Below are 18486 nucleotides of genomic sequence, written 5' to 3'. Positions count from 1 at the left end.
CTGGACAGCTGATACCTCCACCAAGCTGATAAAAAAAAAAAAAAGAGGTTTTTGTATAGAGAGTCTGTGCTTCCCACATTTTCTATGGTTGGTTGAGGATGAGAACAACGTGAAAACAAGCACGATGCAGGCAGTAAAGCACATTTGGATCTCTTGGAAGTTTATGACACATTTCTTTCCCAAGTCTCATACAAAACCAGATTGCCCTGAGCAATGAGGGAGTGGCAAATCACCTCCCCAAGTCACAAAGCTGAATGCACCCCCCAAAAAAATGACCGGGGTGGGGAGAAAAGCAGAACAAGGAAAAGCAAACTGTGCTCATCAGCTGATGTGTTCCAGCAGTGTTTAACACCAGGCATCAGAGGCAATTTGAAACTGCACAAAGCAAGAGACAATGTGACGATAAAGCAGCATTTTAATTAGCAGCAGTTCCTTCCCCAGCCCAAAAGGTTCCTTCTGTGCATTCATATTCCCAGAACAACAACTGCCTTCTTGTATTCCATAAATCAAAAAAAACCTCATAAAACAAGGCACTGCAATTGCACATTCCACATAATGGTCCAGAAATAAATTAGGCAATAAATATCAAATAATATATCCCCACCAGCAGTGAAAATCTACTCCTTGGATAATCAGAAGGGAAGATGCCTTCCAGCAGCTTATGTCTGGTAGCTTGAAACAGGTAAAACAATATAGAGCTTTAATAAATCTTTTATCACCTTTTCTGCTGAAGAATATAGCAATTGTCCTGGGTAATGGCTTCCCTGAGCCCTGCATCCATCAGCCCTGATGCAGTTGGTGTCAAAGGCAGGGGATCAGAGCAAGAGCCACTTGTCAAAACCAAGGCAGAGTTTTCGTTCTTTGATATTTGGTGCCAACCATCACTTACAGCCAACACATTTCTGAGAAGCTCAGGGCACTCATTTCACTGTCATGAAGCCCCCTGACCCCACAGACATTCAGTGGCCACATGACAAAAATCAGTGATTTCAGCAAAGTTTATTTTGCTCTGCACTGCTGGCAGCACATGGGGAAGGACACCAGGCAAGGTTTGGCTCTTCTCAAAAACACATGGGGTCATTGTTATGGATATATTTTATGAAAAATCTTTTTGCTAAGATTTTTCTCCTAAGAAGCTGAGAAGCCTCAAAAACGAAATGTAAACAATGATTATCTGCTGCTGTGGAATGCAACAGGTGCATCTTTGATTGGTGTCATGTGGTTGTTTTTAATTAATGGCCAATCACAGCCCAGCTGTCTCGAACACTCTGGTCAGTCACAAGATTTTATTCTCATTCCATTCCTTTCTATTCCTTTCAAGCATTCTAATGTAATCCTTCTTCTATTCTTTAGTGTAGTTTTAATAGATCATTTTCTTTTAATATAATATATATCATAAAATAATAAATCAACCTTCTGAAACATGAAGTCAAGATTCTCATGTCTTCCCATGTCAGAGTTAATTCCACATTTGCAAATTTCACATTTGGTGACCCTGAGTGAAAAACACTACCACAGGTCACATCCTTCAGAAACTGATCCCAGAGAGTTTTTCATCTAAAGCACAAAACTTGATGGCTTGGTCACCCTTCACTGAGGACACAGCAGAATCAACCTGTTTTAGGTTTCTAACCCCTAAATTTAGGGTTTTAACCCCTAAATACACAGAGGACACAGCAGAATCCCAAATACACCACAAGCACAGAGGAACTGGCACCCAATGATCAGAGGCTGCTCAAAAAACCACAAAATCTTTGTATTTTCACCCCAAATCTGGAGCACAAACCCAGGGAGCCCCAGTGGCAGAGCCATCCCTCCCCAGAAGCTCAGCATTAACTCTTACCTTCCCGAAATCCCGCACATCAAAGAGGTCAAAGGGATCAAAGAGGTCGCTGTTCCTTAACCCAAACTTGTCGTGGCACACCTTCAGGAATGTCCTGATGTTCTTCAAACACAGAAACTGGGGGAGAAAAAGGAGAAGAAGAGGGAGAAATGAGTGAGACAGGCACAAATTACAACTGAGATTTCCTGAGTTAAATGCAAGACAAGCGAGCAGGTGTTGGGGAAGATGAAACAGCAAAGCCTTATAAATATGATTGCCTGGCAAAAGATTTGGAGAATACGGAAACTATAAGTGAGATAGAAATTAAAGCAAGCTTTGAGATACCTCAGTTACTGAACAACTGGAAAACAATGGCATGGACAGCTGAAGGTTGATGGAACAACATCCTCTGCTTGCAGACAGGCCCAAGGGTCAGAGCAGACCCTACAGCTTGGCAGAAGGGGTCTAAAGATGAGTTTTTAGGGTTTAAAATGTAGCACAGTATGGGAATATAATGATTCTTATAAGCTGTATGTAAATGCTATAGGATTTATATATTGTACTAGATTTCTTAGTGAGAATCAGAATATTCAGTACAGAAGATTTATTATAGTGTAATGGGAACTTCACTCTCTCTTTCCCTCTTCTGGTTTTTGAACCATTGTTTTTAGCTTTTTAGGATACTATTAACAGGAGTCAAAGATGCTCTTCTAGCCTAGCTGGTGACATTGAAATGTGTAAAGGGCTGCAGGTACCTTTAATTCTTTGCTCTCTCACTCTCTCTCATCCTTTTTACCACACTCTTGCCTTCTCTCCCTTTACCTCTCTCTTTCTTTTGGGCCTGCTCTGAGCTGTGGCTGCAGCTCCCGGCAGGGCCCTGCATCCAGGCCCTTTGCAATAACCCACAGGTTCCAAGACCAGAAGAAGATTTATTGTATTGTAACAGGAACCTCTCTCTCTCATCCTATTTACCATTCTCTTTACCTCTCTCTTTCTTTTGAGCCTGCCCTGAGCTGTGGCTGGCAGCTCCCAGCAGGGCCCTGCACCCAGGCCCTTTGCAGTAAACCGCAATTTCCAAGCCCTGGCTGCAGAGATCTCTCATCTCTGTCCATCCCAACCATCCTACCCCGTCACTCGTACAAGCAGGGAGTGAGAAGCTCGCCCTGCAAGGCCAGCAGGAGTTTATTTGGATTATCCCCAGTTGTTTCTGAGGATGTCGGACTCTGGTGCCCAGTGAGGGCTCCTGTGTTCTCAGCTGCGCTCCAGGAACACAAGGCCCCTTTGAAAAACAACAACTTTCTCCCAAGGTAACGCTGCAGAACTCAAGAACTCAAGCCAGGACGTTTCCTTTCAAGGTCGAAGGCAAATGTAAATTACAGCTGATGTTGCACAGAAGCCCAGGGTTGAACATTTAACCATTTCCAGCACTGTCTCTTTGGCTCCCCACAGAAGGGACACGTGTTACAGCAACAGGACGAGGGGAATGGCTTTAAACTGGCAAAGGGCAGGATTAAATGGATATTGGGAAAGAATTCTTCCCTGTGAGGGTGGGGAGAAGCTGTGGCTGCTCCATCTCTGGAAGTGTCTGTGGAAGGTTGGACAGGGCTGGGAACAACCTGGGATGGAGGAAGGTGTCCCTACCCAGTCTGGATGATCTACAATCAACAAACCTTTGGTTATCCAGCAATGTTGACTGACAGAGCAACATCAAGTTTCTCTTTTAAAAAATCCCATCTTTAAAGCAATAAAACGTTGTTTATCAAAAATTATCAGGGATTCCGAAGCCTGAGGACTCCAAATGGTCTTGCTCCTGGCAGCACGGGGGCTTAAGAAGAGAAAAATAAAAATCTGCTTCATTTTTCCAGCTGCATCACCTACATCCTTCATCTGCTGAGCCAGCCAATTAACTTCCCTTCTTTTTACATCCTCACTGCAAAATACCTTCAATTTATTGCTGTGTCTTCAGGCAACTCTTCACTTTTCCAGCAAATTCCTCACAGATACCTAACAAACATGTTAGAATCCTGAGGAAATCCATCCATCAAGGGGGTGAATCACCCCCGTGTGATCAACAGGCAGAGGAGCCAAGCTGCCTTTGGGTGGATTCCTCCTGCTTCTGTCACATGGCACAATCCCAGAGCTGCCACCAAACACACACCGCCTGCAAACTTCACCCAGGGTTCAAAGCAAAGGAAAACAGCTTAATTTTCTTTTAATTAAAAGAATCAAAGCACAGTCTTTGGGGCCATGGTACCTCCACAGACGTGGTTCGTTAGTGCTGCTTTGGGGATTAGACATGAGGGTTTCCAGCCTGGATTAGCAAAACCACCTCATTAACAGCAGGCTGCTGCACCTACACAAAGCAAGAAATAACAAGAAATAACCTTTTACCCCTCTGCCCCTCCAGCAGAGCTCCCCCAGCACAGGGGGCACAGGACAGTCCCATCACATCAGAGCCTTCTCATCAGCCAAGCACATGCCAGAGGCAGGAATTGAAAACAAATCTGGTTTTCTGGGGCATTCCTCTATCTCACATCAACACTGCAGTAAATATAAGTGTCTAGACTGGGAGGTTTTTGGTTGTTTTTTCTCCTTTTTTTTTTTTTTTTTGGAATTGCTTTACAGGCTCTCTTGCTGACACCGGTTATTTCACAACTTTATCTCTGCAAGAATTTGCACCCCAGGCTGCGTGTGCTCGCTGCACTGCAGTCCCATTGATTCCAAAGTTCCAGCGTGTGCTTATTTTAAATCCTTTTAAGCCTCCAATTTTGAAAGTTAATGGCACAGGGTGCAGCCACAATTACACACAGCGAGATGCAAACCTCCTCTGCAGAGCCGCCCTGCCCTTCTGCAGCATTCCCTCCCCTGCTCATCCCAGGCTGGGCAGCACCAAACCACAATCACAGAATGGTTTGGGATGTTCAGGATTATCCATTTCCATCCTCTTGCCATGGGCAGGGACTTTCTACCATCCCAGTTTGCTCCAAGCCTGGCCTTGGGCACTGCCAGGGATGGGGCAGCCACAGCTGCTGTGGAAACCTGTGCCAGTGAAGGAAACAAAGGCCAAAAGTGATGTTCCTCACCCAATTCAGACATGGAAACCCCCTCACCACAGCTGGTAAAGAAATAAAAAGAGGAGGAGGCACCTGCTAAGGTGGCAGCTCCAGGTGACATCGGCACAGAGCCACCACACCACCTGGACAAACATGGAGGGAAAAGCCCTTCATCTATTCAAGGAGCTGCTGGAAAAGGCCTGCTGTAAACAACCAGAAACACAATTAACCAATTAATTAAGGAGCTGGCAGCAAGGCCACCACACTGCCCACAGGAACAGCCACCACTGGGGATGACAGCTGCAGGTGGGTTTCACCCTCACTCCTGGAGCACCACAAGTGCAGGTGGGGACACCCAGCACAATTCACTCCTGGCCCTTCTCCTGTGACCAATCTGCAAAGTGCCATCGTGTGCTTTTGATTTTCTCGGCGTTTCGAGGTCGCTGCTGATGGAAGATGATGAATTCTTGGCTCAGGACTGTTACTCAAGAGCCACAGGTTAAAATTAGCTCCCATTTAACGTGGGCTGTGCTGAGGCCGTTTTATTCACCAGTCAATCACACCTTTGGACAAGCAAACGTTTCACAGGAGAGAAAAGAAATCAATGTTTTCCATGGGGCTCATTCAGCATCTGTCAGGCCCAAAATCAGTGCTGTCATTTATCTGCTTTGAGTGAGGCTGGAGCTGAGCAGGGCCCTGGGAGCAAGGGAGCACCAACATCACAAATTCCCAATCCTGGCACCCTCCTGTGCATCCAAAACAGCTTTGGGAGCCACCAGCCATGTGAGAGCACACACAGAATTCCATGGCCACCAACATTTCCATGGCCACCAACATTTCCAGGCTCTGGGACAGCCCCAAAACAAATCCATGGCTGGGGAGAACACCCTGGGCACTGCAAAGAGAGGGAAGAGGGACTGGAACATGGATGGGATTGTGACAAACAGAGCAAGAAACTCATCTGGTGAAACAAAACACCCTGAAGGCTGATAATGGATGAGAAAGTGTGGTCAGCTCTGCCCCAGGCCTCAGAGGGTTGTAAGAAGCAGCACTAGAGAGAGGCAGCAGAGGCCCCATCACCTGCACTCACCCGGTTTCACAAGAGCTCTGCTTATTTTTAACCACTCTGCAGAGTCATAAAGTGAATAAACTGCTCTGAGCTCCCCCTGGGAGCCCCTGACCACCCTCCTACACACAGTGGGTCCCCCCCAAGGCCTGGGACACACTGGGAGCTCCTCAGCAGCTTCTGCGATGCTCTGTTTATTAGAAGATTTTCATTATTTTCTCTCCTTTACTGAATTCAGTGAGTTTAGAGACTCCTCAGATGATCACAGGGCATACAAAGGGCTGTGCTGCTGAGTTTTTGTGCCACTCAAACTCAGAAATGCACTGGAGGTGCCTTCAGGGGAGGTCAAAAACGGGGTAATTTGGTATTTGAGTAACTCGACTTTGCACTGGGATCCCAGCAGGGACATGCCCAGCCACCCCAGATGTTTCTGCAATTGGAAACTCCAGCCTGGGGGTGGGAGAGGACTCTTGGGGAGGGTGTGGGTGACTCTTCCTCACAGCCCACACTGCAGGCCCCTCCCTGCACTCCCCAAATGACTGGGCACCCGTGGCACCTGCACTGACAAGACAGGAGCCATTTCCCATGCAAATTCACCAGAGAAAAGAAAACTACTCAGGGTGGGCAGCAAACACATCCCAGCCCTAAAGGCCACACATGCACCCACCAAAACGGCTTTGTTAATGGAGAAACACAACCATTTTTGTTAAAAAAGATCTCCAAGTCCAACCATCAACTCAGCACTGCCAAGCCCTCCAGTAAGGGGCTTGGATTCCCCCCCAAATCTCCCATGGCTTTGTTCCTGCTGGCTTTGTTCCTCCCCAGCTTCGCCCCATTGTCTCTGGTGCAGAGGCAGCACAAAACCTCTGCAGAGAATTCCCCAACGCATTTGGATTCAAGTCAGAGCTCATCAATTACTCCAGATGGACAGATTAAATTTCAGGTTGTTGGACAGCAGATTTATCTATTGAGAAGTGGAGAATGAAATTATTTCTCAAACAGTTTAGCACTATTATTTTCACCCCCCTTTGCCTTTCAAAGCCATTCCCATTGCTGAGCGCTCCAGGGCTGGGCAAATTCCACTTAGGGAGGCTGATTAATGAGCCTGAAACACTGATGAGGGCTGACCTCTCCACAGCTTCTCCTTCTCACATCCCCTCACAAGCACCATTCATCCCTAGGAAAGCACCTGAGGGAAAGCAACTATGGATTTTAGCAACCACCCATAGCAGGGCACTGGGGGAAAGCAAGAAAAGGCAGGAAAATCAGCCAGAGCTCAGGGAGGATGAAAAATTCCTGCACAAACTCACCAGGAGCTTCCACCTTGCCCAAGAGAAGCACAGAAGGGTCCAGCAGCAAGGCAGGAGAGGCGCCAAGCCCTGCTCGGGTCCTGCTCATCCTCAAACCTTCAATCATCATTGCCCTGGCATGGCTCAAAGGGACAAAGACCCCACAGGAATCATCCTCAAGCCTTCACTCAAAGGGACAAAGATCCCCTGCAGTCACCCCACAGGAACTTCCCACCATGGGCTCTCAAAGGGAAGAGGTCTCAGTTATCAATATAAAACCCATTAAATGGAAACCAGAATATACATGGAATTGTGAAAAAATAACTAAAAACCACAAAATAAAAGTAAAAAAATAACAAAGAGAGAATCTGGAGTAACCTGTTAAACACCCAGATGTCCCAAGCCTCAGCCCCACAGGCAGAGGACTCTCAGTTATCAATATAAAACCCATGCACTGGAAACCAGAGTATACATAGAATTGTGAAAAAATAATTAAAAACTACAAAATAAAAATAAAACAATAACAGAGAATATGGAATAACCTGTTAAATATCCAGAGGACACTCAGAGGGTGCTGCTGTCACCCTGCCAAGCCCAGGCCTCCAAGAGCTCATCCTGTTTTATCCAAGGAGGTTTTCCTGACTCCTGAGCTCCTCATGAAGACTGCCAGGCTCACTTCCCCCATTACACATGGGGGAAAAAAATGGAAAAGCAAAAATAAAGCTGCAAGTGTGGCTAAAACCCCCATCCATCAGGCAGCTGAGATGGATAACTCAGGATAACGACTCAGGACAGAGCTCTGGTGACACAGGGATGTCCCAGGCAAGCCCAGATGTTCCCACATTCCCAGGGGAACGCCAGGCTCTGTCCGTCTGTCCATCCATGATCACCCCACAGCACTCAGGGGCTCTTAATGAGAGGAAGGAAGCTGCAACTTCCCGAAGAGAAAACGCTGGAGCTGCCACTGCTGACAGTGCTTCCCTCCTTTGTGGAGCCCTCCCGGGCCTGCAGGGGCTGGGAAAGGCAGAATAATTAAGGTTTCAAGGCTTTAATTGCAGTGCTTGGCAGGGTTTCACCCACGGTGCTCACAAGGGCTGAAATCGCCCCAAAAACCCCAAATCCAGCGGGTCCAACAGGTTCAGCACTGGTGCAACCCCTCCAGGCATAGAAATGAGGTTTGTGTCACCCAAACCCTTCCCACTGGGGCTCTGGAAAATCCCAATCAAATCCCTGTGTGGCTGGGGACTCTAGAAATGGATTTTTTAGGATATTTCTAAGAGACCTGAAGTGCCAATCCCAGAAATAACAAGTTTCTGGCAAAATGGATCTTTTATGATATTTCTCAGACCTGAAGAGCCAATCCTAGGAATAACAAAGAGTTTCTGGCAAAAGCAAGTGGGCAAAATGGATCTTTTAGGATAGCCCTAAGACACCTGAAGATTCAATCCCCGGAATAACAAGAGTTTCTGGCAAAACCAGGTGGGCACAGCCCCTTTCTGGCAGCCCTGGTCTCCAGCAGCTCCTAGCAGGGAGAGAAGCTTTGCACCCCTGAGTGTGGGCAGGCCACCAAGGATCATCCAGAGGAGAAACCCAGAAACTTCCAGGGTTCATCATTTGCCCCAGCAAACCCATCCAAGGTGGTTCTTTTGGGCTTTCTCCCAGAATCCAGCAATCTCAGAGTGCTGCAGGCCAGATCTGGGTGTCTGCACTGCAGACTGAGAAATCCAGGCTGGGCTTTCCTGAGCAGTGAAATCTGAGGGTGAAAGCAATGAAATCTGGGGCTGCAGAAAGCCTGGGAGCAGCAGGGCTCAGAGGCATTGCTCAACCTGCCCACATTTGGCATCCTGAATGAAGAATTCCCTTCCACACTCCTCAAACCCAGCCTCTTATTGCTGGAGGAAACACAGCTCTATTGGGAAAATCAATTTAAAAAGGGGGGAAAAAAGAAAAAAAATAATAATAATAATAAAAAAGATGTCTTAGCTCACGGTATTGCCGTGATTCCCAACCTCACCCAGGATCACACTTCACCCAAAAACACAACCACAGATAAGAGATGGGACATGTGAAAAACAAACCCTGCTGGGAGCTGATGGAGAAATGAGATAACTCCATGCGTGGGAAGGCTCCTGCAGAGAAAACTCCACACATTTGGGCCAAGCCAAAGCTCTGGGAGAGGACTTGACCTGAAGCATGACAATGAAATTACAGCAGAGCACTTGAGGAAAGGCAGGAATTGCGTAAGCCCGGCTGGGGTTACACTGCAGGGCTGCTCTTCCAGGGAGCTTTCCAGGCAGGAATTGCCCTCCTGCTCCTCAGGCTGGCCCAGGGAATGGGACCCTGCTGGACTCTGCACAGGGCAGGGATGAGAAAAGCTCTGGTGCAGCTCTCAGAGGAGTCAAGAGCAGCCAAGCCAGCAAATAGAGCCTTGTCAGGTCAAGCACTGGGTGCAGCCTGCAAGCCTGGGCTCATGCAAGGCATCCTCACAACTCATTTTTGTCTCTTTAAAACCAAAATACCCTGAAAAAATGGTGAAAAGCCAAGCTCTGAAAGTTTTGTGAGCCACAGGGTGGGATTGGAGGGTGTTTGCAGCAGGGGATTGCAGTGTCATTCATGCAAAATTGTCAGAACAGACAATTAAATAATAATCAAACATGCAAGCTAAATTTAAAATCTTTATATATCAGTTATAGAAGAGCAGATTTTAAATATTCATTGATATCTGGACGTGTTCAAGGCCAGACTGGACAGGGTTTGGAGCAAGCTGGTCTAGACAGAGGTGTCCCTGCCCATAGCTCCAATGAGCTTTATGGTCCCTTCCATAAAGTCTGTGATTTTATAATCCCCAAACACCCCTGAGCTAAGATTAGCCAGAGGAACAAAATCATTTCAGGGGCCTCACTGCAGACTCTGCTTTCCTCAAGCACCTCAAGAAATCTGATTTTAGAAATTCTGCCTTCAGACCAACAGCATGCAATCTTCCAACATGCAAAAGACTTTTCTGGGAAGAGCTTGTATGGCTGCCATGGCATTATTCATCCATGGCAGGGAAAATTCAATTTTTCTGCACACAGTCACGCTGTGGGGCGACTCCTTCCCAATTAGCCTCACTTCACTCCCACAAAGCCTCCAAAATTACAGCCAAATGTGGTGTTTTCCTCAGTGCAAGAAGCGCCAGGGTACCTGCCAGGAGGCAGAGCAAACAAACTCCTGCCACATTCATCCCACAGAGCCCAAGCAGAGCATCACCCACAGGGAAATCACCCCTGCAAAGCAAACCCTCAGCCAAGGAAAACAGTCATAACTCACAGCTTTTACCTTTGAAATGGGTGATGGAGGAAATAAAAGCCTGGAAAAACTGCAAATGTCTGTTGTGGTGTGTCACTGTCATATTTTCTGAAAAATCCCTTTGCCAGGATTTGTCCTCCTGGTAGGCTGAGGAGCCTCACAATATTTATCTCCTTTGCTTCTCCTGTGTTTTGCTGCCCTGGAATGTGGTGGGAGATTGTTTATCCAACAGGTGGTTGGATCATTCAAGGTTTGATTGGTTTCATGTTAATTGTTTTTACTTAATGACCAATCACCATCAGCTGTGTCAGACTCTGAGGAGTCAGTCACGAATTCTGATTATCATTCTTTGTAACCTTCTGTCTGTATCCTTTCTCTATCCTTTAGTATAGTTTTAGTATAGCATAATATAATATAATACAATATCATATTTAATTGATTTAATATCATATATAATTAATGTAATGTGATATAATATAATATATAATATAATGTAATATAATATAATATAATATAATATAATATAATATAATGCAATATAATATATTGCAATATAATGCATTTTAATGCAATATAATATAATAATCAATAACATATCAATCTATATAATTAATATAATAACATATTAAATATGTTAATATATTTATATTATATATAAATATAATATTTTTATTATATAAATATAATAACATGTTGATATCATATCATAATAAATTAGCCTTCTAAGAACATAGAGCCAGATTCATCAATTCTTTCATCCTGGGGACCTCAGTAAATCCCACAGTGCTGAGATTTGCAGAGCTTTGTGCACCAGACAAGACCTGGAGGGGAGAATTCAGCCCCCAGACCAGCAGAGGAGATGGAAATAAGCCCACCCTTGGTGACACCAGGGCTGGGTGACACCTCCTGGGCCACCAGGCACCCCCAGAGCCCTGCTGCAAACCAGGCCAGTTGGTCTGGAGAGAAGCAACCCCCAAAATGTCACCCCAGGGGCCAGGATGGCATTTTCAGAAGCAGACAACAAATTCTCAGAACATTTCACTTAATGGCACCAGGTAATGATGCTGAAAGACACCCCCAGCTCCTGCCTGGAGAAGGAATTAAAACCACAACACTCCTCACACTCTGGAGACCTGCACACGAAATCAAGCTGCATTTTCACAAAACTGAGCCCCAAAATGTGTTTTTGAACAGGTCCCTGGATGCTCATGGCAGCACAGCAGGGCTCTGTGCTGCCAGCAGCTCCTCAGGGCAGAGCTGAGGCTGGCTCCAGCAGCTCTGCACCTTCCTCACCCCAAAAACCAAAAGGGGTGGAAATGGATAATCCTGAACATCCCAAACCATTCTGTGATTGTGATTTGGTGCTGCCCAGGCTGAGATGAGCAGGGCAGGGAATGCTGCAGAAGGGCAGGGTGGTTCTGCAGAGGGGGTTTGCATCTTGCTGTGTGTAATTGTGGCTGCACCCTGTGCCATTAACTTTCAAAAGCAGCAGGAATGGGGTTGTGGGGTGCCCCTGGGCCAACCAACCTGTGCACTGCTCCTCCAACATGAACACCTCTCCTGCTGGGGAGGGATCAGCCACTGCCCAGAGCTGCTCTGAGCCTCCTGGGTGATGGGGAGAGCTGAGCACTGAATTTCTGAATTTCCAGCTCTGGGCAGCAGCAGGAGCTGAGGCAGGGGCTGGCAGAGCAGCCTGGGGTGGCTGCCTGTGCCTGGGGACAGAGGATGGACAGACAGACAGCCCTGGGGGTCACTCAGGGCTTCTTGCTCTCCTCAGCTCTAAATAATGAATGGTTTTGTTCATTTCAGTACAGGGAACAGGAAGGGCTTTTGGTCATGCTCACATTTAAACCAACACTGGGATGAACCCCCTGCCCTGCACCTTCCCCCCAGGAACAGGAAAATATCAGAGTTTGAAATGCTAAACCCACAGCTGGGTACTCAGAACTCCTCTGGCAGCAGGAGAAACCCCCCATGAGTCTCTACCAGCTCCAGAAAGCTTCAGAGCACATCCCAAAAACCCAAATACACCAACCCCAAACCCATCCCTGTGGCCAGGAAAGGAAAACCCACCCACAAGCACAAACACCCATTTTTCTTTCCACCTAAAGCCCTCGTGCTGCCCTGGGCAATTTGCATTCAGGGTTTCAGTTCCTCTCCTTGCAGCACTGCAAGGAAATTAATTAACTGAAGAGTAACTGTGAGTATCACAGAGCTTGGGAGGCCCAGACAGGAAATCTGAAGGTTAACCATCATCTCTAATGTAGGCACCAGATAAAAATCAGAATGAACTTTGATCAAGGGGAGGATGAAGAGGCCACTGGCATTACTGTGATGTTGGCTGGTTGGGTTTCTTTTCTTTTTAAAGATTTTAAGATTAGAAGCTGTATTTTATCTGTAAGATTTCAATTAAGCATTTTCAGCCCTCGTGGAGGAAAGGGAGAGGTTTAATTCCTTACTAGAGAGTATCAAGCATCATTGCAATCAGTGACATCAGTGAAAAACACATGAAAAGCACAAGAGCCATCACTCCTCCATCCTGACACCTATTTGGAAGGAAATCCAAATTCTGGGGAGGATGCTCAGAGCCCCAGCATGGGCAGGGCTGTCCTAAACCAGCCCACTCACATCACAGCAACAAAACAGGCAACAAAAAGGAAATCCCTTCCCATCTCAAGTTATTTTTTACAAGAGTGGAATTGAATGAGAGACTCCAGCCAGAGCTGAGTCTGGTTCTGGGAAGTTTCCTAAAGCATCAAGAGATTTTTTACCACCATGAATTAAAGATCTTTCTGCAGTGAGCAGCGCTTAAATTTTGGCCACAGACTCCAAACCTCCCTGGGTTTGGGCAAAACCCTGTCCCTGACCTCTCCTGAATTAAAACAAGGGCAGCTTCATTTCTGCCCAATTTATTTCAATCTCTCCTTGAGGATGTGACTATTTTACCTTATCTGGAAGATTTTTTTTTCCCCTCCCTTGCCAAGCTCCAGAGGTAAAATTTACTGCCCCAGCAATGCAGAACAGTTCCTGCTCCCCATGATGAAAACAGGCTACAGAAAATTAATCTGCTGGCTACTTAATTTGTAAAGCTGCTTAAAAAGGTCAGGTCCCCAGCTCATAAAAACCACCCCTGAGAACAGATCCCAGCGATTACGGGAAACAAGGCTCTGGATATTTCTATAAATTAATGCTCGGGGAGGATAACAAGATAACAGGACCCTCTAATTTAACACCCACATCCCATTCCTGGCAGCTCCACACACTCATTTATTACAGTAACACATCAGGGGTGCACCCAAAGCTGGCACCTGGGGCTAGAGGGGGTTGGAAATCCTCCCAAAATGCTTTGACTGAACAGTTTCCAGATCTGCATTCGTATTTTTGTAAGGCAATTTCTCCTTTCTGAGCCAGGCTAACAGGGGTTAAACACACGCAAGCAGAGAAATATTTTTATATTTTTTATCTTTTTGTTTTCTCTGCTATAAATAAGGAAGAACATTATTTTGTGTTTTGTGAGGGGGGCCATATTTTTTTCAAACTAGGCTTTGGTAAATTATTTCCTGGGAAGTTGGGGGTTAATCACAAATACTTGTGTAATTCTGCACTGATTTATACTCTCTTAAGCAGGAAAACTCCACTGGAAAATCTCCCTGTGAGACAATGGGAATATCCAGGTTGGATGTCTGAGAATTCCTGAATGGAATTGGGTCCTGTCAAACCCAATTCCCCAGGACATCATTTTCCCTGGAACAACCTGCTCCAGTGCAAGGTGTCCCTGCCCTGGGGCACTGCATGAGCATCCAGGTCCCTTCCAACCCAAACCAGGCTGGGATTCCATGGATTTAATGAGGAATTTCCTATCCAGACAGGAGCTCCAGTGCAAGGTGTCCCTGCCCTGGGGCACTACATGAGCATCCAGGTCCCTTCCAACCCAAACCAGGCTGGGATTCCATGGATTTAATGAGGAATTTCCCAGCCAGACAGGAGCAGCTCTACCAGACAGTGCACAAGCAAAGCTGGCTGTTAACTGGAATATCTCAAATAAACTCTGGGAGCAGGGTAATTGCATTTGCAGAGCGTTAGGGAAGCTTGGGTTGCTTTTTGCTGTGCCAGGCTAATTAATTTGGTACAATTTGAGGATGCAGATAAGGCCCCAGGGACATGTTGGGCTGGACCATTAATGCTGAGCTTCAGCCAGAGGGGTGAAGAGGGGAACTGGCAGCAGCATCTGATTCCTTCTCAGCAGCTCCACTGCATCTCCTTCCAAAGCCACCCACTCTGCTGGACTGGGCTGGGAACTGTCTGCACAGGAAAGGACATTTGGAGCTTAATGGGAGAGGATCAATAAGTCTAAACAGGCAGCAGCCCTAAAAAAGCTCACTGACCCACGAATTAAAGTGACTTTATTGACACAGTTAAGACACTATCAACACCCAAAGGCACACTCTTCATTTCCCCTTTTTTTTTCTTTTTTTTTTTGTTTCTGGCAGCATCCCTGCTTTAATTTCCTAAGTACCACCCAACTGAAGTTAATTTTTAGTACAGCTGCATGTATGACTTCCTTCTGCTTTAAATTATCCCTTCTCTTAGCAACTGCCTCCACCAACACACACACACAGAGTGGAACTCAGGGAGGGATTTTTTAAGCCCAGAATTAAGGTGTAAGAACAAGCACCAAGGTTTTTGTCAGACTCATGTACACTCAGCTCTGAGCAGGAGCTATTAAAAAGCCTGGTTTAGGAGCCAGCAAAATGCATTTAAAAAACCATCCAGCAAACATTAAGGCAGGTCTGGCTCCTGTGGAAATGGCTGTGGCACACATTAGGCTGAGCTGTTAGGAATAAATTGTTCCTCTGCATAATGCAATGGAGACCATGCAAAGAGGGGAAAATGAAGGCTCCGCAGTATTTTACAGGGCTATAAACAGCCAGGGAAAATAAAACATTTCTCCTAAGGTGTAGCTTCCAATGCAAAAAGCTCTTATTCAAAGCAGAGCTCCATGGGGGAAAAGCTCTCCAGCTGCTGAGTGCCTCGGGGAGGGGAGCAGAAATAACATGTCATGTAAAGTCATCGTGACCTGTCACTTCTGCTCACACTCAGGGAGCAGATGGAGGCTTTTCCTGGAGCACACTCCACCAGGAACAGCATTCCAGGCCAGGGCTGGGGCAGGGACCAACATCTGCCTGCTGGAGCTCTGGCAAGGGCTCCAGGGAGGGGAGGCTGAGGAGCCAAGCACTGCTCACATGCCTGTAAAAGATTGTAGATGATGATGATTGTATTCAGCCTAGGTGAGAGATGGAAGAAAAGGCCAGGATTTTTCGGATTTGTGTTTGGTTGAGACCCATTCATCCCCCTAGGGCTGCTGAGAGGATAGCTAGGATGGTTAAGAGCAGGATTTAGTGAGGGCAAGGTTATGTGGAGTAGTGTGATTGGAGGGAGTTTTGTGATAGCAGATAGGAGGAGGCCAGTGGTGAGAGGAGAGCCTTGGAGTACTTCTGGGAATCAGAAGTAGAATCATTATCTACAACCATCATTATCTACAACAATCATTATCTACATCAATCATTATCATCTACAATCATCTACCCTGGGGATGGGCATTGGAGCCTCCAGGGAACAAAGCTGTTCCACCTCTGGCTTTGGAACAGCACAGGTGGAGCCCCAAAGGGTGCTGGCAGCCCCTGGGGGCTCCTCCCAGATCCCAAATCTCTGAATGTGTGAGCCCAGGGACAGCTCTGTGAGCCCAGCACTCACACTCACACTCCTGATCCATCATTCCCCAGCTTGGCAAGAGGAACCAAAGAGATTTCATGGAATTTTGAATCCTCCTCCGCTCCCAAATATCTCCTTCCACCCCAGGAAACTTTCTTCACACTGCACTGAATAATGCAAGGAACATCCTGGAAAAGTGATGCAACCATCTGAAACACAACTGCAGTTCTGGTTTCCTGCCATGTCAGCTCTCCCCTGGTATGGAGCTGGGCTCACTCAGACACTCAACTTTTGAACTTTTGTCCCTCCTCCAGCACATGGAACGAGCTCCCAGCTGCTCTGTGCCCAAACTACTCAACAAAACACCCCCAAATCTTATAAAGCAAATTTCAAGAGATCAAGGGAGATGCTGTGATTTGCTCCAAAATCTCAGGGAAATCAGCTACAAGGTCCCAGTGGGTCTCAGCTGGGCACAAATGTGGATGCAGCTATTTGGGGTTTTTTTGGAGGTGTCTTTGATGGGGGGAGTGTGCAAACAAAGTCATTTCAAGCCCAGATAAATCCAGCTGGGAAAGGTTCAGCATTGCCCATGGAGCAGCTCAGTGTCAAAGCCCAGCTCTGAACGCTCAGGGAGGAACTCCAGGGTTGCACAACCACCAGGATGGGATGAATCCTCCTTCCCCACCTCCAGGCACATCCCACAGCCTGACAGCAGCACCACCACTCCCAACATGAGCCAAATTCCCAGAAAAATGGCAGAGGTGCCCTGGGACAGCAGCCAGGCAGGAGGGATGGTCACAGAGCACCTCCAAACTTCTGCCTGTGCCTTGGACCCCTCATCGCTCCACCAGGAGCTCCAAGGTCTCACCCCAGGTCAGTGTGACCCCAAAAACTGCTCCTAAACCCTCTGGAGGGCTGGGAAATGCAGCTCAGCTCCCTTCCAGCCTCTCTTCAGGTTTGGGGGTGCCCTGGGCAGCCTGGAGAAGGGACAGCACCCAGGGAATGCTGTGGAGGGCACAGAGTGTCCCACAGCCCTCCCAAACTTCCTGCAAAAGTATCCATGTCCTAAATCTGGGACCCAGCACCACCCCAGGAGGAGGATGAGGATGAAGAGAGGAAGAATCCACACTTCTGTCCCCTTCCCTTTACACAGCCACACACCAACATAACATAACCCAGCAATAACCCAGCAGCTGAGCCCTTCCTGACCACAACAAATGGTGGATTACAAAATCCAGCCCAGCTGTCTCTCCCCAAGCCCCAGCAGGGCAGAGGGACAACAAATCACCCTCACAGCCAATGGTTCTGCTCAGGGACAGTGAGATCTGGGTGCTCTGCATTCCCACATTAGCAGGATAACCTCTGCCCAGGATCTGTTTGCAAAGGGCCTGGTACCAAGTGGAGCTTGGACCTGGGAATCCAAAAATAATCCAGAAAGCAAAGCAAATAACCCAAAGTAGTGCAAACAGTAACAGGTAAGTGGCTTTTTTGGGCACTCACATCCAGTGCTGAGCAGATTCCTAAAGAAGCAGGCTGTGGGAGCAGCCCACAGCTTTTCCCAGCTGCCTTAAACCCACAAAACTGTGAAAATCCAACAGTTGTTTGGGTTTATTTTCCCCCAGAAAAGTTCTGCTGAATTTTTTCAGGAGTAACAATGCCAGAACACCCAGAGATGGGAATGACCCCATCACCCCTGGGATTATTGGTTCTCCTGGGATTCCAGGGAGCACAACACGAGGAGAGCAGGGTGGGAGGCTGAAAATCCATTTCATTTCCACAGACACTGCAAATGTCAAACCCCAAAGACCTGAGCCAGCCCTGGGTGGGATGAACAGCCAGAGCCAGGAGGATTTCTGTCCAATTTTTGAGTAAAAGCCTCAATGGGTGGAGGGAGGAGAAGCTCCATTGATCCCTCAGCACTCCCAGCCCGGCTGCTGACGTGCCAGGGACAAACCCAGTTTTTTTAATAAAAGCAGTTATTAAAGCACCTGGAGCACAGACAAGTTAAATATCTCTTTTGGGGAGCAGCAGAGGCAGGTAATGACAGCCCTGCTCAGCTGAATAACGGGTTTCTATAGAGCCACAACACTCCTGGCAGCCTGGCTGTGTCACACAGCATCCTGTGAGAAGGGCTGTCTCTCAAAAATAAAGCTCTAAATCAGAGGGGGAAAAAAGCAGCAACAACAACAAAACCCCAAAAAAAAAAAAAAAAAAAAAAAAAAAAAAAAAAAAAAAAAACCAAAAAAAAAAACCCAA

General features: G+C 46.9%; 1 protein-coding gene across 5 annotated transcripts in view; it reads right to left on the bottom strand.

The window, feature by feature from the left end:
* Positions 1-18486, bottom strand: part of VAV2 (vav guanine nucleotide exchange factor 2) — a 128007-nt gene that overhangs the window by 95136 nt on the left and 14385 nt on the right. For all 5 annotated transcript variants that reach the window (XM_064727476.1, XM_064727480.1, XM_064727477.1 and 2 more), the window contains exon 2: positions 1844-1960. In XM_064727476.1, the coding sequence (XP_064583546.1) occupies positions 1844-1960 (117 nt within the window). The remainder of the gene's footprint in view (positions 1-1843; positions 1961-18486) is intronic.

Source organism: Zonotrichia leucophrys, chromosome 17 (assembly GCF_028769735.1).
Source record: "Zonotrichia leucophrys gambelii isolate GWCS_2022_RI chromosome 17, RI_Zleu_2.0, whole genome shotgun sequence".
NCBI classification, from domain to species: domain Eukaryota; kingdom Metazoa; phylum Chordata; class Aves; order Passeriformes; family Passerellidae; genus Zonotrichia; species Zonotrichia leucophrys.
This window is presented reverse-complemented; position numbering and strand designations above follow the sequence as displayed.